Raw genomic sequence first — 16,188 nt, forward strand, 5'->3', positions numbered from 1 at the left:
GTCTGTCCCACTGTAATTATATTTCCACGAAATGTGAGCGTAACCTCAACATTCTTAGGTGCCTTGCTGGAGTTTGGTGGGGAGCACATCCCGTTTCACTAAAACTTGCTTATAATGGTCTTATAAGGAGTGTCATTGATTATGGAACTTTTTTGTTAGCTCCAGGAAGTTCATTTGCTTTTAAGAAATTGGATTTAATTCAATCAAAGGCCTTGAGGATTATCTCTGGAGCAATGAAATCAAGTCCAATCAATGCTTTACAGCTCGAAGTCGGTGATCCACCTTTGGTTTTAAGAAGGCAATATTTATCTGATCGCTTCTTTTTTCGTTGTTTACAATTATCTGATCATCCGCTTATTCAAAAGTTATCTCAACTATATATCTTTATTTCGTCTTCATCTTATTGGAAACATAAAAAACCTCCATGTTTAATACAAAGTTATGAAAAATATAAATCCATAGAATCTCCCACTTTTACATCGTCCTGTTTTCCCATTTATAAATGCTCATATCAATCTTTAGTTTTATCTCCTAATATTAAATATGATTTTGGGTTATCAAAAAATGATTCAGAATTGAATGCCAAATTTATGTTTATAACTGACATTGAATGGAATGAATGGCACTACATCTTTACTGATGCATCAAAACCAGACAATAGCGGTTGTGTAGGTGTGGGTGTGTTTCATTCACAATTTAATATCGTTCAAAAAATTAAACTTCCACCGGAATCTTCAGTTTTTACCGGGGAATGCTATGGTATTTTAAAAGCTGTAGAATATATACTTTTAATGAAATTACATAAGGCAATAGTTTTCACTGACTCTATGAGCTCTTTGCAAGCTCTAGCCAAATATCCGTTTAAATCAAAACCAGTTTATCCCATTATTTGTGACATAAGACAAAGTCTTTATCTTTGCATGTTGAGAAGGTATTCCGTTTCTTTTGCCTGGTTACCAGGACACAGTGGTATTAGCGGCAATGACAAAGCTGACCTTATTGCAAGAGAGGCTGTAACTTGTGGTGATATGTATCCGTATCATAATTACTGTAGTGACCTAGCTTGTCTCCCAAAAATATATTTAAGGTATGCCTGGAAGGAATATTGGGAAAAAACAAGTACAATAAAAGGAAGATTTTATCGCCTTATACAACCCGATATTCCTTTCAAACCATGGTTTTGTAAATTAAAGCTTGGAAAGACCGCAACAACTATTATAACTCGTATGCGTCTAGGTCACGTATGCACACCTTCTCATTTATACAAGCTTGGTATTGTACAAAGTTCGTCGTGTAATTGCGGTGCTGAAGTGGCGGACTTGAATCATATATTCTTCTCATGTTCTAAATTTGACCACACCTCCCTTTTTAATCATCTCCGATCCATCCGTGTTCCATTCCCAACTTCTATTCTTACTCTACTTTCTTCCAATGATCCTATTATCTATAAAATACTATCTTCATATATATATGATAACAATATTAAGATTTAGTTATATTACATGAATACATTTATAGTTGCATCAATTGCTTTTCCTATATATTTATAAGTATATTCTCATATGTACAAGTATATCCTTCATATCCTATAAATATCCTAGACCTAATCCTTATCCTTTCTAAATTCGTTTGTGTTAGGTATTTTTATTACTATTATCGTTTCCCCGTTTTGTTCTTGGCAAAATACCCTAATATCGGGGTGAACGCCACATAAGAAGAAAAAAAAAAAAAAAAAAATTAAATGTCAATGTCATCAATCTGTCATGTTCTCTATCATATTTTTATCACGATTGTATTCCATTCCAATACAAGATTATTGTATTAATAAATATTTTATTTTATTTTTAGCATTTTGCGCTATTTACTATGGATAAACATAACAGTTCTGAGATATTAAATTCGGACTACTCACTTTCCAAAAATGCCAGTTCCGACTCACTGGATTCAGACTCTAAATCGAGTTCATTGAATTCTAAACACGGACAAGACTCCGTAAGTTTCCTAAATGGATTAATTTATTCGTATCAAGTTTAATAACAGTTCCATTACTGCTTCCTGTAGGTTTAGTAAGTTTTAATCTTTTATTAGGTATACACTGTTCTGTGTGGTTCTAATCACGGTTCTGCCGTTGATTTTTTATATCAAAATGAGTGTTAAAACGATGCATGTTTGCTTGTTTGTGAATCGTATCCATAGTCATAGGCCGACAGAATTATCAAAGGCATGTATCTGTGTATTAAATATTTTAAATACGCTATTGGGACTTAACATGATGAAAACTTTATTGCAAGTAAATAGTACCTACAAACCTGCTTCCTTATTGCCGACGTTTCGACGTGGTACAATCCACATTTATTTACGACAGAAATGAAGTGAGCATCTTTGTCTTCCAGTGATTGGTACACTAAAAATATGATAATGTGTTTAAACGCAATGTGACTACTGTAAGTGTGGTGTGTAGGGTAGATCTAGATGTTAATATTGACAGTATGAGGGTACCCAAAGAGACTGCATGGCTTGCCAGACGATGACACAGCTCACTTCAGTCCTGACATTACAAGTAGATTGCACCATGTCGGAATTTGCGGCAATAAAGAAGCAGGTTTGTGGGTACTATTTAACTAAAAAAAAGTTTTCATCACATTAAGTCTCAATAGTGTATTTTCTCTCAAATGGTGCCCTGCCAACATATACCATTAACGCAGGTGGGGTTACTGTTTCATTATCATCCATTATAAAAAAACTCCTAATAGTATATTTAAAATATGTATAAATAATGCAATTATTTTAAATTAATTATTGTACCTGTATTGTTTTTATGATTAAAATTTTACAATGAGACCTTTTTTATATATAGGAAAGAAAAGCTTGCATTTACTATATTTAAAATTTTGTATATTTTTGCACTGTTGTAACTATTTATTCTTTCCTTAGACTTTTATATGGCATATTCATCATCATCATCATATATGGCATATTGTAATGCATATTTCTTTATGATGCATTAGTATACTATATTTGCACAACCAAACAATCAGTACACACTGACTGAATTTAAAGTTCATGGCAAATAAATTCAACAAATCCATTGGTATTTGAGTATTTTACTACTCATTAAATTGAGTCAAATCCTGACTGGAGTTTGAGGTTTTGAACAATTACTTAAGTATAAGTGTTCGAGTGCTACATAGATTTTAGTACTTTTTAATTGATTTCAGAAGCTTATTTTTAATGAAGATTCTTTATTATTATTATTTTCATAAAAAATTAGTTTCAGTAATTTAATAATTTTTCTGTTTGTAATCATGGAACAAAGTAATAGAATAATAAAATTAAGATACAAAAATTTACAATAAAAATGCAACTAGTATTCAAGTACTGCAAGTACTTAAAACCTGTATTTGAATATTGCATATTTATATTATGTACTTTGAATATTTGAGTACCTGATTATCTATTAGACATTTGAGCCAGTACTCAAACCAGTCTCACTCACCCCAAGGCATGTGACATTTTACACAATCAAGTTGCAGTTATATTTATGCATTCAGGCAATTCATATGCCAAATTGCATGATGATTGATTGAACAGTTTAGATGCCAAGATGTAACTGATATACAAACTCATATTCATACTGATTGTGTATATCAATAATTCACTGTGTTATTGTTTTTCTACAACCACCCTCACTTTTAAAACTTTATATGAAAAAAGTTACTATGTAGGGTATTAGATATAGTCTGTCATTATGTATAATACAATGTTTACAATAAAAAATCATGATTAATTTGTGCTATTCCTCATTTGATTTATAATAGATGTCTATGTATAAAAAATGAACATAAGTTTTAAAAATAATACCACTTTCATGACAATAATGAGTCCTGACTATTTTTAGCTATGGTGACTGCTTTGACTCTGTTATCATTAATTAATTGTCTGCTGTTGTTGGTGTTAGTGTGCTCGGATGTGGCTTACATAGCCAAACTTTTTAATAAAGATTCTTGCACAAAGCGACATGCAAGTACACCATCGCTGTTATAATGATAATACATCGCTGCTGGTGGTTGAGTTTATATTTCTTCTCTCTTTGCATCCAATCGAGAAAGACGTGATACAATCACTTTCGTATTTATAATATTATTAAGAATTTAAATTTATATATATTATTGTTTACAGCCTCATGTGTTGGGAGACATTCAATTTCTGGATAGCGAGAAATCAAAGAGATTGGCTCAGGATGTTACATATTTGTGTCCATTTAATGGACCAATAAGAGGTGTGCTACAAATCACCAATTATCAGTTGCATTTTAGACCAATTGAACCTTCTGCATTACACAGCACATTGAGTGTTCCGCTTGGTGTTGTAAGTATTTTGATTCTAAGTAATCTCTTTTTTTTATTATTTTCCTTATTTATTAATAATAATATCTATTATTATTATTATTAATAAAATAATAAGTGAACAAATTAGTTGCATAGATAGAATATTTATACAGAATGTGCAATAATTAAAGGCGGCTTTATCACTAAATACAATTTCTTACAGAGAACCTTACATAAAGTAGTAGGAAGTTTAAAGAGACAGTAGGTACCCCAAGTCAGATATAGTAAATACAGAGGAAAAAAAACCTATTACTAAATATAATTTTTATAACTATGTCCCTGCATTTTAAATCTGTAATATCTTCGGAAATATTCATTTAAATTACATGCCGTAAATGGGCCATATTTGTATTTGAGGTAAAAATTAATGCTGTATTGCTTAAAATCATTTCGTAAATAAGCAATTTGTTCCCGTAAAATGTAAAAGATAAAAAATGGTTATTGTGGGTTATCCTTAAGAGATAGACATATAACATCGCGAACTTTTAATTGACCTTTTTAAGGTGTACAATACTGTAGTACATTATTTTGATTTATCTCGTGGGGTTCAGCCAGCGTTTGCAATGTAAGCGCAAAAAATGTGTTTATTTACGGCATCACATTAGAAACCTCTAAATTTGTCAGTGTTTCTCTACAATATTATGCATGTATTATACATATAAACCTTCCTCTTGAATCACTCTATCTATTTAAAAAACCGCTTCATAATCCGTTGCGTAGTTTTAAAGATTTAAGCATACATAGGGACGGACAGACAGCGACAGTAACTTTGTTTTATAGTATGTAGTGATGTCTCTTTATATTTAACATACTTGTAAATTTATTGTGATTTTTTCTCAGAACACAACACAACATCCAAATCCAGTGATAGAGTCATAAAAATTGACACAAAATGTAGTAATCAAGTTTATTAAAAGATAATTAATATACTGTTTTCTAAATGTTTTAATATCTAATTAAACAAATTTATGTGTCACATATTATAATATTTTTTATATTTTAATTTTTACAGATATCTCGTATTGAAAAGGTTGGTGGTGCCACATCTAAAGGAGAAAACTCATACGGCATTGAAATATTTTGCAAGGTAATGAATCTAACAGTCTTGTGCAGTTTTATAGAACTTTTTAACTCATAAGACTAATATAGTCGTCGTTGTTGCCAGTTTGATTGTGGAAAATACAAAAACTTGTGCATGAAATGTTTAATATTAGTAAAATTTTTGAAGAAATTTATCTTGTTTTGCCCCAAATATGAAAATACGAACATATCATCAGTTTATTTATAAATGTTTCAATCTTTTTCCTTTGTTAGATAATTATCATGTTATCCTCATTAACAATGGCTTGAATTGGTCGCGCCATTAAGGAATTAGTAAAAAAATTTACACTATGAAATTTGGTATAAATATATAGTATGTGGTGTGATGGGATAGAGACTTAAATTAATTGCTATATTATTAACTGCTATTACTAGAGACTAAATTATTATTATTATAATGTAAGATTGTCTATATTTTATTTGTGAATCTATAAATATTGGAAATAAAATCTGACATAAGCTCTATTAGCCATTATATAAAGTTTTATTTACCTTAAAATTATTTAGCTCGAGCACATTTTACGTTTAGATTGTATTATAATTTTAACAATCCATGCTAAATGATGAGGAAAAGTAAGAGAATCCATTTTTCAGGATATGAGAAATTTGCGGTTCGCCCACAAGCAAGAAAACCACTCGAGGCGCGGCATATTCACCTATCTGCAGCAACTAGCATTCCCTCTGTCTCATGGTTTACCACTTTTTGCATTTAGTTATTCAGAGACGTTCCCAGAAGACGGTTGGCATGTTTATGACCCTATCGCTGAACTACGACGAATGGTGATAATTTTTTCTCTTTGGAATTTGTAATGGTTCCATTTATTCTATTGGTGACTAAAAAAGTATGGGATAACATACTTTTTTTTAAATGATTGATACAGAATGGATAATTAATTTTGATACTGATAAATGCAAATAATACTTGAATATACAAATATTATTTTTGCGGCCGCATATTAAACGAAGGGCTTACAAAATCTTAATAGCTACCTAGGCATAAGATTAGCTGAGTGACTAATCTTCTGACTAGGTAGCTATTAAGATACTTAAACAGAGTTCTTTGAATAAAAATGTTGTTCTGTTTTCGAATGTAAAATAACCTTATATAAACAAACTTAACCCTTTGACTGGTAAGGGAGAACTGATTGTTAGTAATGGGGATAGATATATAATAATTGCTAGCAATAGACTAATATACTCTGTTACGTTGTCTGCCACGCGGTGAACTTGTCACGATGTACATACTTACCTCCTTGAAAGGAGAAGGAAGAACGGAGAAGAATGATAGGTAAGGATGAATCCTTACCTATCATTCTTCTCCGACAACCGGCCATTATTTGTAATTCTAAATTGCATAAAAAATATTTATTTTTAAAACATGATCATTTTTAAGGATGTCTATATACTAATTAGAATTTTAATTATTATGTATAAATTATGTATTTATTGCAGGGTGTAAACAATGATATGTGGCGTATAACTCGTATAAACGATAAGTATGAGGTGTGCGACAGTTATCCAGCCGTGTGGGCGGTACCCACAGCGGCCACCGACGATTTGCTACGGTCCGTGGCTGCGTTTCGCTCCAGGGGACGGATCCCTGTGCTGTCCTGGATACATCCCAGTTCGCAGGCTACCATCACTCGGTGTAGCCAGCCTTTAGTTGGGGTACATTAATGCAATTTTTATCTAAAATTAATTATAATTTGCTTTCACTCCCAAGATTTTGTAAGAGATGACTAAAGATACAATACAAAAAAGAAGAGAAAATTCAAAATCATATTCTGTTTATTATATTATGTATATTTTATTATATTCTCATAATATAATGAATATGATTTATTTCTAGTTATTTAATTAGAATTATTTTGTTTAATAACGCTACCATTAGTATGTGTGTTACTACTAACACTCGGGAGATTGACCACAAATATTACTACGAGAAACTCCACAATTTTCCATATTAGCCATCGATCTTATTATAAGATCGCTGCTTAGTGCCTAATGTTAACCGTACCATTTGGTCCCGACATAGAATGGGTCACCCCTTTCTCTCCTGTGGGTGTCGTAAGAGACGATTAAGGGATATTTAATGGTCTAGAGATGGGCAGCAGCGCCCTTCTTAAAATGTCACCAAAGGCTAACTGCGGTTGTCAATCCGCTCTCCAAGCATGGTAATTACTGGCAAAATAACCCCAATTGTAAACTGCTTTAATAAATGGTCCGGTTCCTTATGTCAGTCTATGGACGAGATCTATTTTCTGTAGTGGACAGATAACGTCTAATATGGAAATTATTATTTGTATTTGTGCCACTTCGTTTATGGGATGGGAAGAGAGGACTAGGTGTTAATTCGTCTATCGAAATATTGTGTAATATGTATTCACTCGCGTTAAAAAAAGTTGGACTCTGTTTGTAGACAGATGTTGCATCTACATTTTATTTATCTATGCTAATAATAATAAAATATTATTAGGTGAGCGGCAAACGAAGTCGTGAAGATGAGCGCTATGTGCAACTTATTATGGATGCGAATGCACAAGGGAACAAATTGTACATAATGGACGCGAGACCAAGTGCTAACGCCATCGCGAACAAAGCCAAAGGTGGAGGGTATGTATCATACTTTTATAATGGATGCTTACTTAGAAAGTAAAGCAGTTTATTAATAAAAAAAGAAAAAAAAACTATTTAAATAGGGTTTAAAGCCCTTTAATTAGAATAACCTCATTAAGTGGTACACGATATTTTCGTATGGTGACTAACACTGTAAGTAATGCAATGTGTTACAACATCTTTTGATTCTCAGGATGTTATATGATATCATACGATTAAGTAAAAGGTCGCTAAGGAAATAAAATATTGTATTATATATCGTACAGGGAAGGAATCGTAAGGGCAGGAATATATAATATATTATTATCAACTCTTACCCCAATTTTTATTTGATCGTTATGTTTTCTCTTCCATTCTTCTCTATTAACAGCAATTTCCGCTTTCACTCCCATTCTGGTCATATCATCTTTCACACAGTCCTTTCCTGTCTTTTTAAGTCTTATTCTACCCTTATAGCTATCCAAATTCATATTTAATATTTTTTTTAAAACTTGCCGTCTACTCCTGCGTATCACGTGTTCATACCAGGACAGACGGTTGCCTGTATTTTTATATTTTATCCAATGTCTTAAAAACTTTTGGGTATATGTTGCTCAATTAACTTTTAAACTTGTTGTAAAATAATCCACCCTAATTGTGTTGTTTTTTAGTAATTATTTAATTAGTTTTGTTCTAATGTGTGCGCACACCTATATGTAGATTCATGATACAGAACGCTGTTAAATGTCATCCATACATGATTAGTAAATGTTGAATTATAGTTACGAGTCAGAAGACGCATATCAAACCGCTGAGCTGGTGTTCTTGGACATCCACAATATTCACGTTATGAGAGAGAGTTTACGGAAATTGAAAGAGTTGTGTTTCCCTCAGATCGATCAGACTAGGTGGGTAATTATTTACTTTATGTATTTTAAATATGACTACACGATAATGTAATAGTAATAATATAAAAGGCTTTGTTACTAAAAAGACGTTTGAGTCGATTTTGTAACATTCATAATTAGAGCTGCAAAATGTTTCATTATAACATCTTTTTGATTATCTTTTATATTCTATTACAATTTACTCATATGTAATTGATATAACAATATTTAAAGAAATCATAAAATAATATTGTTTTAGATGGTTCAGTGGAATTGAAGCAAGTTGTTGGCTAAAACACATCAAATGCATATTAGCGGGAGCTGTTCGCATAGTAGATAAGGTAAGGTATTGCCAATATAACAAATAAAACTATCAGTTGATCAGACTTTAGAACCGTATTATATTTTAAAAAATATGACAAAGTAATGACAAAATTTTTATAGTGTTAATGATATGTTAATAATACTTCAAGACAAGCAATATTTTTTATTTACATTTCATTTCTTTTGAGTCTTTGTAATCAGACCTTATTAACATGTGTTAACATACTCCAAATTTGTGCATATAGATGCTTTGTCTCTTTTAATTAAATTATCACAATAATACCCTGTTTGAATGTGTTTTTTATGGAAAATTTGAAAAAAATAAATTATAATTAATATATTCATAAAATTATAATTAGAATATTTTATTCACATATTTATATATTATTTGTAGTAAACAAAATAAAGAAATGAATAAAAAAAATATTTTGAGTAATAAATATTTGTTCAATATAAATATAAGTTTGTGATATATATTGTATATAATTTGTATAATACATGTGATATTTATTGTAGGTGGAAAATCACAAAACATCAGTATTGGTGCACTGTTCAGACGGTTGGGATCGCACTGCTCAGCTCACCGCCCTCGCTATGCTCATGCTGGACCCCTACTACCGCACGCTCAGAGGCTTCGAAGTACTTATCGAGAAAGAGTGGCTGTCGTTTGGACACAAATTCCAACTGGTAAGTAACATTCTATATTTATACGAGTATATATAGCATGGAAACGACATATTGGCGAATTTAGAATTATTTTCCAGAAGGGTCCTAAAAAAGGGGGCAGCGCATATGAGACTATAGGCTGGGGTTCTTCAGAGGGACGTATTAAGGTTTCTTAAGAGTCGGCATCGCGTGCATATCATCTCTGGTGTTACAGGTGTCCCTCGTTTAACATCAGACGGACTATATGCTTGTTTGCTTCCATAGTAGTATAAAAAAATGTACTCTTAGACATGTTTTTGCGAAGCTTCTCTGTCTTGCATCTTGGGGTGGATAGTGGACATTTCTAGGGTGGGTTTGGTCCACCCGCCCTTTAAATACGGCTATGAGACGACATCTCTTTCTTTGTTAAAATTCAATTACCATTTCCGTTTTTCGGTAACTGTTTATTTATTATTCGAATGTCTTTTATTTGGTCAAAAAATAAGTTAATTTTATTATTAATAATCATTATGAGAATATTAATAATGTATATTAATATCATAATTGTGTGTAGTAGTAAAGAATATGTTGAGTACATCAGTGTGTATTGGGTGGGTGTTTTTTATGTATAATATTTAAAAAAAAGTTTAAGTACTAGTGATCCGACCTGGCTTCGCACGGGTAGACAGAATTTTCGAAAATCAATACATATAATAAAAAAGTTTCAGCCAATTCAACTGATCAGTTATTTTATAGCATTTTGTATGTGATTATTTACAGTGATATACATATATTTTTTTATTTATGAACCAATTGAAACAAAACAGACACTAAATTTTCAGTGGAGCAAACCGCAATGCAACGTTTTTGAGATTAGCGCGCACAAATGTAGAGACAAACACACAAAAATTCTAAAAATTGTTTTTGGGTTCTATTGCGTTCATAAAGCCATCTATAATAGTTTTTCTTATATATTCTCCATGTACAGACAGCGACCAGTTACAATTTTATTATATGTATTGATTGATGTCTACCAGTTGTCATAGATTGGAAATATATGGTGCAGTATAATACGTTCAGTGATATTAATTTATTTTTGTAATTGTAACAGCGTATAGGTCACGGCGACGAGCGTCACTCCGACGCGGACCGCTCCCCCGTCTTCGTCCAGTGGGTGGACTGTGTGTGGCAACTGCAACAACAGTTCCCAACTGCTTTCGAGTTCACCGAGCGGCTGCTCATCACCATCGTCGACCATTTATATTCCTGTCGGTTCGGCACATTTCTCTTCAATACCGAACGGGAGAGGGTGAAGGAAGGTTGGTCGGAGGTTTTCATTTTTTACAATCAGCTTATATAAATCTTTGTGTGATTGCATGGGTACTTACACAACATTGTACATAATGTTATTTGAGTACATACTTGTAGGTTAGCTGTCATAGTATACTCACAAACGGTCTCGTGTTTCATATACATACAATTGTTATTTTTAGATATGTTCCACCCATCATACATTTATGCAATTGTTATATATTATAGTTAGATATGTGTTGAATATATGTATTTTTTTTTGGTCCATGTACCTCAAGAAATAGCTACTAAAAATCATCCCTATTATTTGCAAATTTTGCGATTTTATAATTTGCGATTATATATATATATATATATATATATATATATATATATATATATATATATATATATATATATATATATATATATATATATATATATATATATATATATATATATATATATTAGTGTAAGGCTAGTTAAAGAATTTTCATGTCGCTTTGGTTTTATTTAAATATCTATCATAGTTTAGTATAAAAATAATTTAAAAATTTTCTTAATACACATACTTAATATTGTTTCAGAGGTGAAAACAAAGACTGTATCACTATGGTCATACATAAACAGCAACCAGGATTTATATCTGAATCCGTTGTACTGGGGTCCTTCTACATTCGGTGCTGGTTCACCACCTTCACCTTATTCCCGGCCGCAGATTGTGCTAGTGCCTGTAGCTTCGCTGCGGGTCATCAAGTTGTGGAAAGCGCTTTATTGCAGATGGAATCCTACAATGAGGCAACAGGTTTCTATATTAAATATTTGTCTTTAGTTTAATATCGCCAGTTATTTGATTTGAATTATTTTGTTTAATTCTGCTACCATTAATATATGTGTGAATGGCAACACTGGAAGATTGACCACCGCTGCTACTACCAGAGTTTTCATAACCTTCCATGTTAGTCATCAACCTCCGACATTTCTCTATACGTCTTAACAATTTTCAAACAGATTTTTTTAGAATCATATAAATTATATTTATTGAATAAATAGGTGACGTAAATAATCTCGGTAGTAATTTCAATTCTCAACACAATACAAACATTTGTATTCACGAATTTGTATTGGTATGGGTGTTTTTTTATATATCTATATATTTATAATAAAAGAGCTATGTTTTACGTAATATAAAAATGAATATACTCAGTATTAGTACGTATAAGAATGTCATTATCTGGTATAGACTGAAGTTACTAAGTAAGTTGATGTAGTTTACTGGTTGATGTCTGTACTCGTAACACGAAATATATAATAATCATTTTTATATAATCGAAAATTGTTCGATTTTTAGATTCCCAGACCAAAGTTAAGCGTTGTCCAGGGTATTTACGTATTTATTTATTGAAATCTGGATTGTAACGTAGGATCCAATATACCAACGCACTCGCGAGCTGGTGGCGCTACGAGCGCAGCTAGAAGCAGCTGCAGCGGCTGCTGCTGGTGACCATGCGGCGCGTCAACAGCGACTGGGGCTCACTCCGCCGCGAGTCGCCAGTCCACACCACGTCTGAACTGTATAAGTATGTATTATATTCTATTATTTATATGAAGTAACTACTATATATATATATATATATATATATATATATTAATTTATTATATGAAATATTTTAATTATTTACATAAATTTATTTCTATTTACAGGTAACGGGTATAGTCAGAGTAATTGTTTAGCTCGGGCCATAACTGCAAATGTCTTTGTGACTAGAACTACGTTTATATGTTGTCAGTGCTAGTGCGGTAAAGTCCTCTTCCAATATATTTTATATTGTAAATTTAAATGAAGATAAACATTGGAATTAGGGTATCTAATTAATTTTTCCAAGGAATTTTAAATATTATGACTAGCATATGAAATGAATGTGATCACGAGAAACGATTATAAAATAAATCTTATTAATTTGTATGTAGAAGCGATACCAAAAAAGTATTTGAGTGCGATTTTAATATTATATGACTTGTACAGTAAAAATTTTACCTACAAAAACATTTACTGCGCATATTTCATTATATGTTCTTGAAAAAGTGGCGGCAATGGGAGTTATTAGGCAGTTCATACTTCCGAATATTACTGTATCAAAATGATAGCACAACGTAGCAGTATTGTTTCTTTAAACACATTAGCTGACCCGGAAAATGTTGTTTTGCCCACTACCGCCACCTACTGGTAATTTTTTCTTATTTTGATAAAAGCAATCCAATCTCTCAAGTTGAAGCAAACTATACAAAATTTACAAAACTCAATTAAAATCGGTTGAACAATAATAACATTCGAAAATTAGCGTGAACGAACGTCGTGACACGGGATTTTAACATATTAAGATATTTTAAACCTACTTGAAAAAGGTCTATATAAGATTAGGTTCTTAATTCAATTGTTATTATTAAACTAAAGTTTCATCCCAATCATTTGGACGAGTGGCGGTCTTCCACCGTGCGTTTTTCAAGACACTTTCTTCTCCGCACAACCACTGTTTGGAATCGACTTCCAGCTGCAGTATTTCCGAACCGACACGACAACATAACCTTCCAGAAAAGAGTATATTCCTTTTTAAAAGGCCGGCAGCACACTTGCAATGCCGTTGGTATTGCAAGTGTGACCATGGGCGGCGGTAGTCACTTACCATCAGGTGAGCTGCATGCTCGTTTGTCCCCTGTGTTGTAAAAAAAAATTTTTTTTTGTGTAAGCCCGTGTTCCGTACTTACTATTTTGATAAAATATAAAGTCCATATCTCTTCAAACGTAATTGTTATTATAGTTTTCAAATGCCCTATTATAACCTCATGTATACCTGTAGTGTGGAAAAATCGTTCACAAATTTATAGGCATGTAGATTATCTAATATCTTATGAATGATAATCCTTTGGATGATTAAATTAATTAATAGTTAGTGAAAATGGCATTATATTTATAAGTGAATTGTGTAACTGAGAAACATAAATTCAACTTGGTAATTATTTGTAGTGTTAATTGAAATCATTGTTTTGTATAATAAATTGAATAATAGGAGTACCTAATGTGTCCTGGTAAATTCTGTACTGTAAAATGCAATTTCCACCTGTTTGTATTAATATTTGGATATGCTATTACTTGCCAAATTAGAAACAAATCATTTGAAATAGGTATACTTTTAATTTTAATTTTTTTTCGCACTTAAAAATAGATGCTACTGAGTATACAACAACTTATTTAATATATCGTATCAAACCTACTCAAAAATATTTTGCAAATAATTTAGCGACCAAAAATATTGCATTTGTAAAGAAGAGATAATATATTTTGCAAAACCTTATTAAAAGCCTATTACATAGATTGATACATTTAATTCATTTAGGAAGTAGTCAATCAATTTTTTTTTTATTTTTATATTTCTTAGATATAGAAACACATTTTACTTTTTTTTTTAATTAATAGTTATTAAGCGCCTTGCCTCTCTTAAAAAAAATATTAAAAATATGTTGCAATATATTGAACGTATACAGCGTTAGATAATTTTATTATTATACCATTAGTACGATATAAATGTATGTTATTATTCATCTTATGTTTCCAAATATATAAGGGTTTTTTAACGTTAATTTATACTATTATATATTATAATATATTTGCTGTGTATTGCAATTGGTTCAAGAGTTCGATGGACGAAGATAATTAAATTTATCAGTTAATATAATATAAATTATTTTATCAAAACTAGTGTTTGCATTCCCTTTGCTTGCATGCTATCCTTTCCTTTCCTGTGGTGTCATAAGTGGCGACTAAGGGAACTTAAAGATCGAGGGATGGATAGTAGCAGTAGTAGCAGTCAAACATGGCAATTACTGGCAATACCTCGCTTATGGGGGAGGCCCACTTGAGCAATGGATAGTTGACGGCTAATATGAATGAATTGCCAGAGTATATATATAACGAGTAATCAAAATTGGCGAACGTATATTGAATTTTCCATTTCGTATTGTCGAGCATAGAATATGCCAGCCCCTTTCCAGTAGGTGTCACCAGGGCGAGAAATGGGTAGCAGCGTCCCTCTTAAAATATCTCCAAAGCCTAACTGCGGTTGCCAATCCGTCTGCCAAGCGTGGCAACTATTGGCAAAACTCCCCGAAGTAAAAGGCTTATGTTCAGCAGTGGACAGTTAAAGGCTGTTATTATGATGGTTATTATAAAGGCTGTTATTATAATTGTAAATAGATGAAGGGTCTTAATACTGCCATGCCAAAACAATAATTTATTGAAATTTTGTTTTCCTGTCTGTATGCTTGTTTCGGAATAAGCAAAATCTACTGCATTAAATTGGATGTGGTTTCGAGTATATGTATTAGAGTATAGTTTTATGTATTAGAGTACAGTTTTAAAAATGGTATATGTTTTATCTTGATACGCCATTTAAAAGTGGTCCATTTAATTGATTTTGCTACTTGTGAAATCTACGCATATAAAGTAGCGGACAAAGAACTAGTTAGTAGTATAAAATAAAAAAAAATCCATAGCTATAATTCCTAACAAGGTAGTTAAAGATTTTGGTCTACTGTTGTAGTTATGGTGAATCTAATGCTCGACATACCTATATTTCGCCGAGCATATTACAATATATGTTTTGCAGAACTTATAATTTGTTGAGTGTTTAAAAGGCTAATGAATATGTTGTGGTAAGGTTAGGTACTCGTAGTTACGTTTATATTTACAGGAATGAATACTTAGTAAAATTAAAAAATGCGATGAATGTTTCATTTGTCTTTTGTTATCTGCTAGCGAATATAAATTTCATAATCGGGAAATATTCTTCATTATTTAAAATATATTACCTTACTCCGTCATATTAAATGATATGCATTTAATGAGATAATTATTCTTGATTTTTGGTATTTAACCAAATAAATGCAATTGTTTCAATTCA

The 16,188-nt window shown here is 31.6% G+C and overlaps 1 protein-coding gene across 2 annotated transcripts; it reads left to right on the plus strand.

Moving 5' to 3' along the window:
* The first annotated feature begins 1,761 nt into the window (after positions 1 to 1,761).
* LOC113522952 (myotubularin-related protein 2) lies at positions 1,762 to 14,974 on the plus strand. Of its 2 annotated transcripts, none has more exons than XM_052897802.1 (13): positions 1,762 to 1,992; positions 4,180 to 4,368; positions 5,401 to 5,475; positions 6,084 to 6,269; positions 6,942 to 7,157; positions 7,966 to 8,102; positions 8,867 to 8,992; positions 9,231 to 9,312; positions 9,812 to 9,982; positions 11,052 to 11,259; positions 11,818 to 12,035; positions 12,655 to 12,810; positions 12,935 to 14,974. In XM_052897802.1, the coding sequence occupies exons 1-12, from the start codon at positions 1,867 to 1,869 to the stop codon at positions 12,799 to 12,801; spliced, it is 1,881 nt and encodes a 626-aa protein (XP_052753762.1). In that variant the 5' UTR covers positions 1,762 to 1,866; the 3' UTR covers positions 12,802 to 12,810; positions 12,935 to 14,974. The 2 variants fall into 2 exon arrangements, with proteins under 2 accessions (XP_052753762.1, XP_052753763.1); XM_052897803.1 differs by lacking the exon at positions 1,762 to 1,992 and adding an exon at positions 2,558 to 2,602.
* The last annotated feature ends 1,214 nt before the right edge of the window (positions 14,975 to 16,188 follow it).

This window comes from Galleria mellonella, unplaced genomic scaffold, assembly GCF_026898425.1.
Source record: "Galleria mellonella isolate WM207_F2 unplaced genomic scaffold, CSIRO_AGI_GalMel_v1 utg38, whole genome shotgun sequence".
Taxonomy (NCBI): Eukaryota; Metazoa; Arthropoda; class Insecta; order Lepidoptera; family Pyralidae; genus Galleria; species Galleria mellonella.

What these genes read in the sequence shown, in the direction of transcription:
- LOC113522952 (XM_052897802.1), top strand. Translation starts at nt 1,867, where the DNA reads ATGGATAAACATAACAGTTCTGAGATATTAAATTCGGACTACTCACTT. An exon ending in TGAGTGTTCCGCTTGGTGTT is followed by an intron (nt 4,369 to 5,400) that starts GTAAGTATTTTG and finishes TAATTTTTACAG; the next exon opens with ATATCTCGTATTGAAAAGGT. An exon ending in TCGCTGAACTACGACGAATG is followed by an intron (nt 6,270 to 6,941) that starts GTGATAATTTTT and finishes TATTTATTGCAG; the next exon opens with GGTGTAAACAATGATATGTG.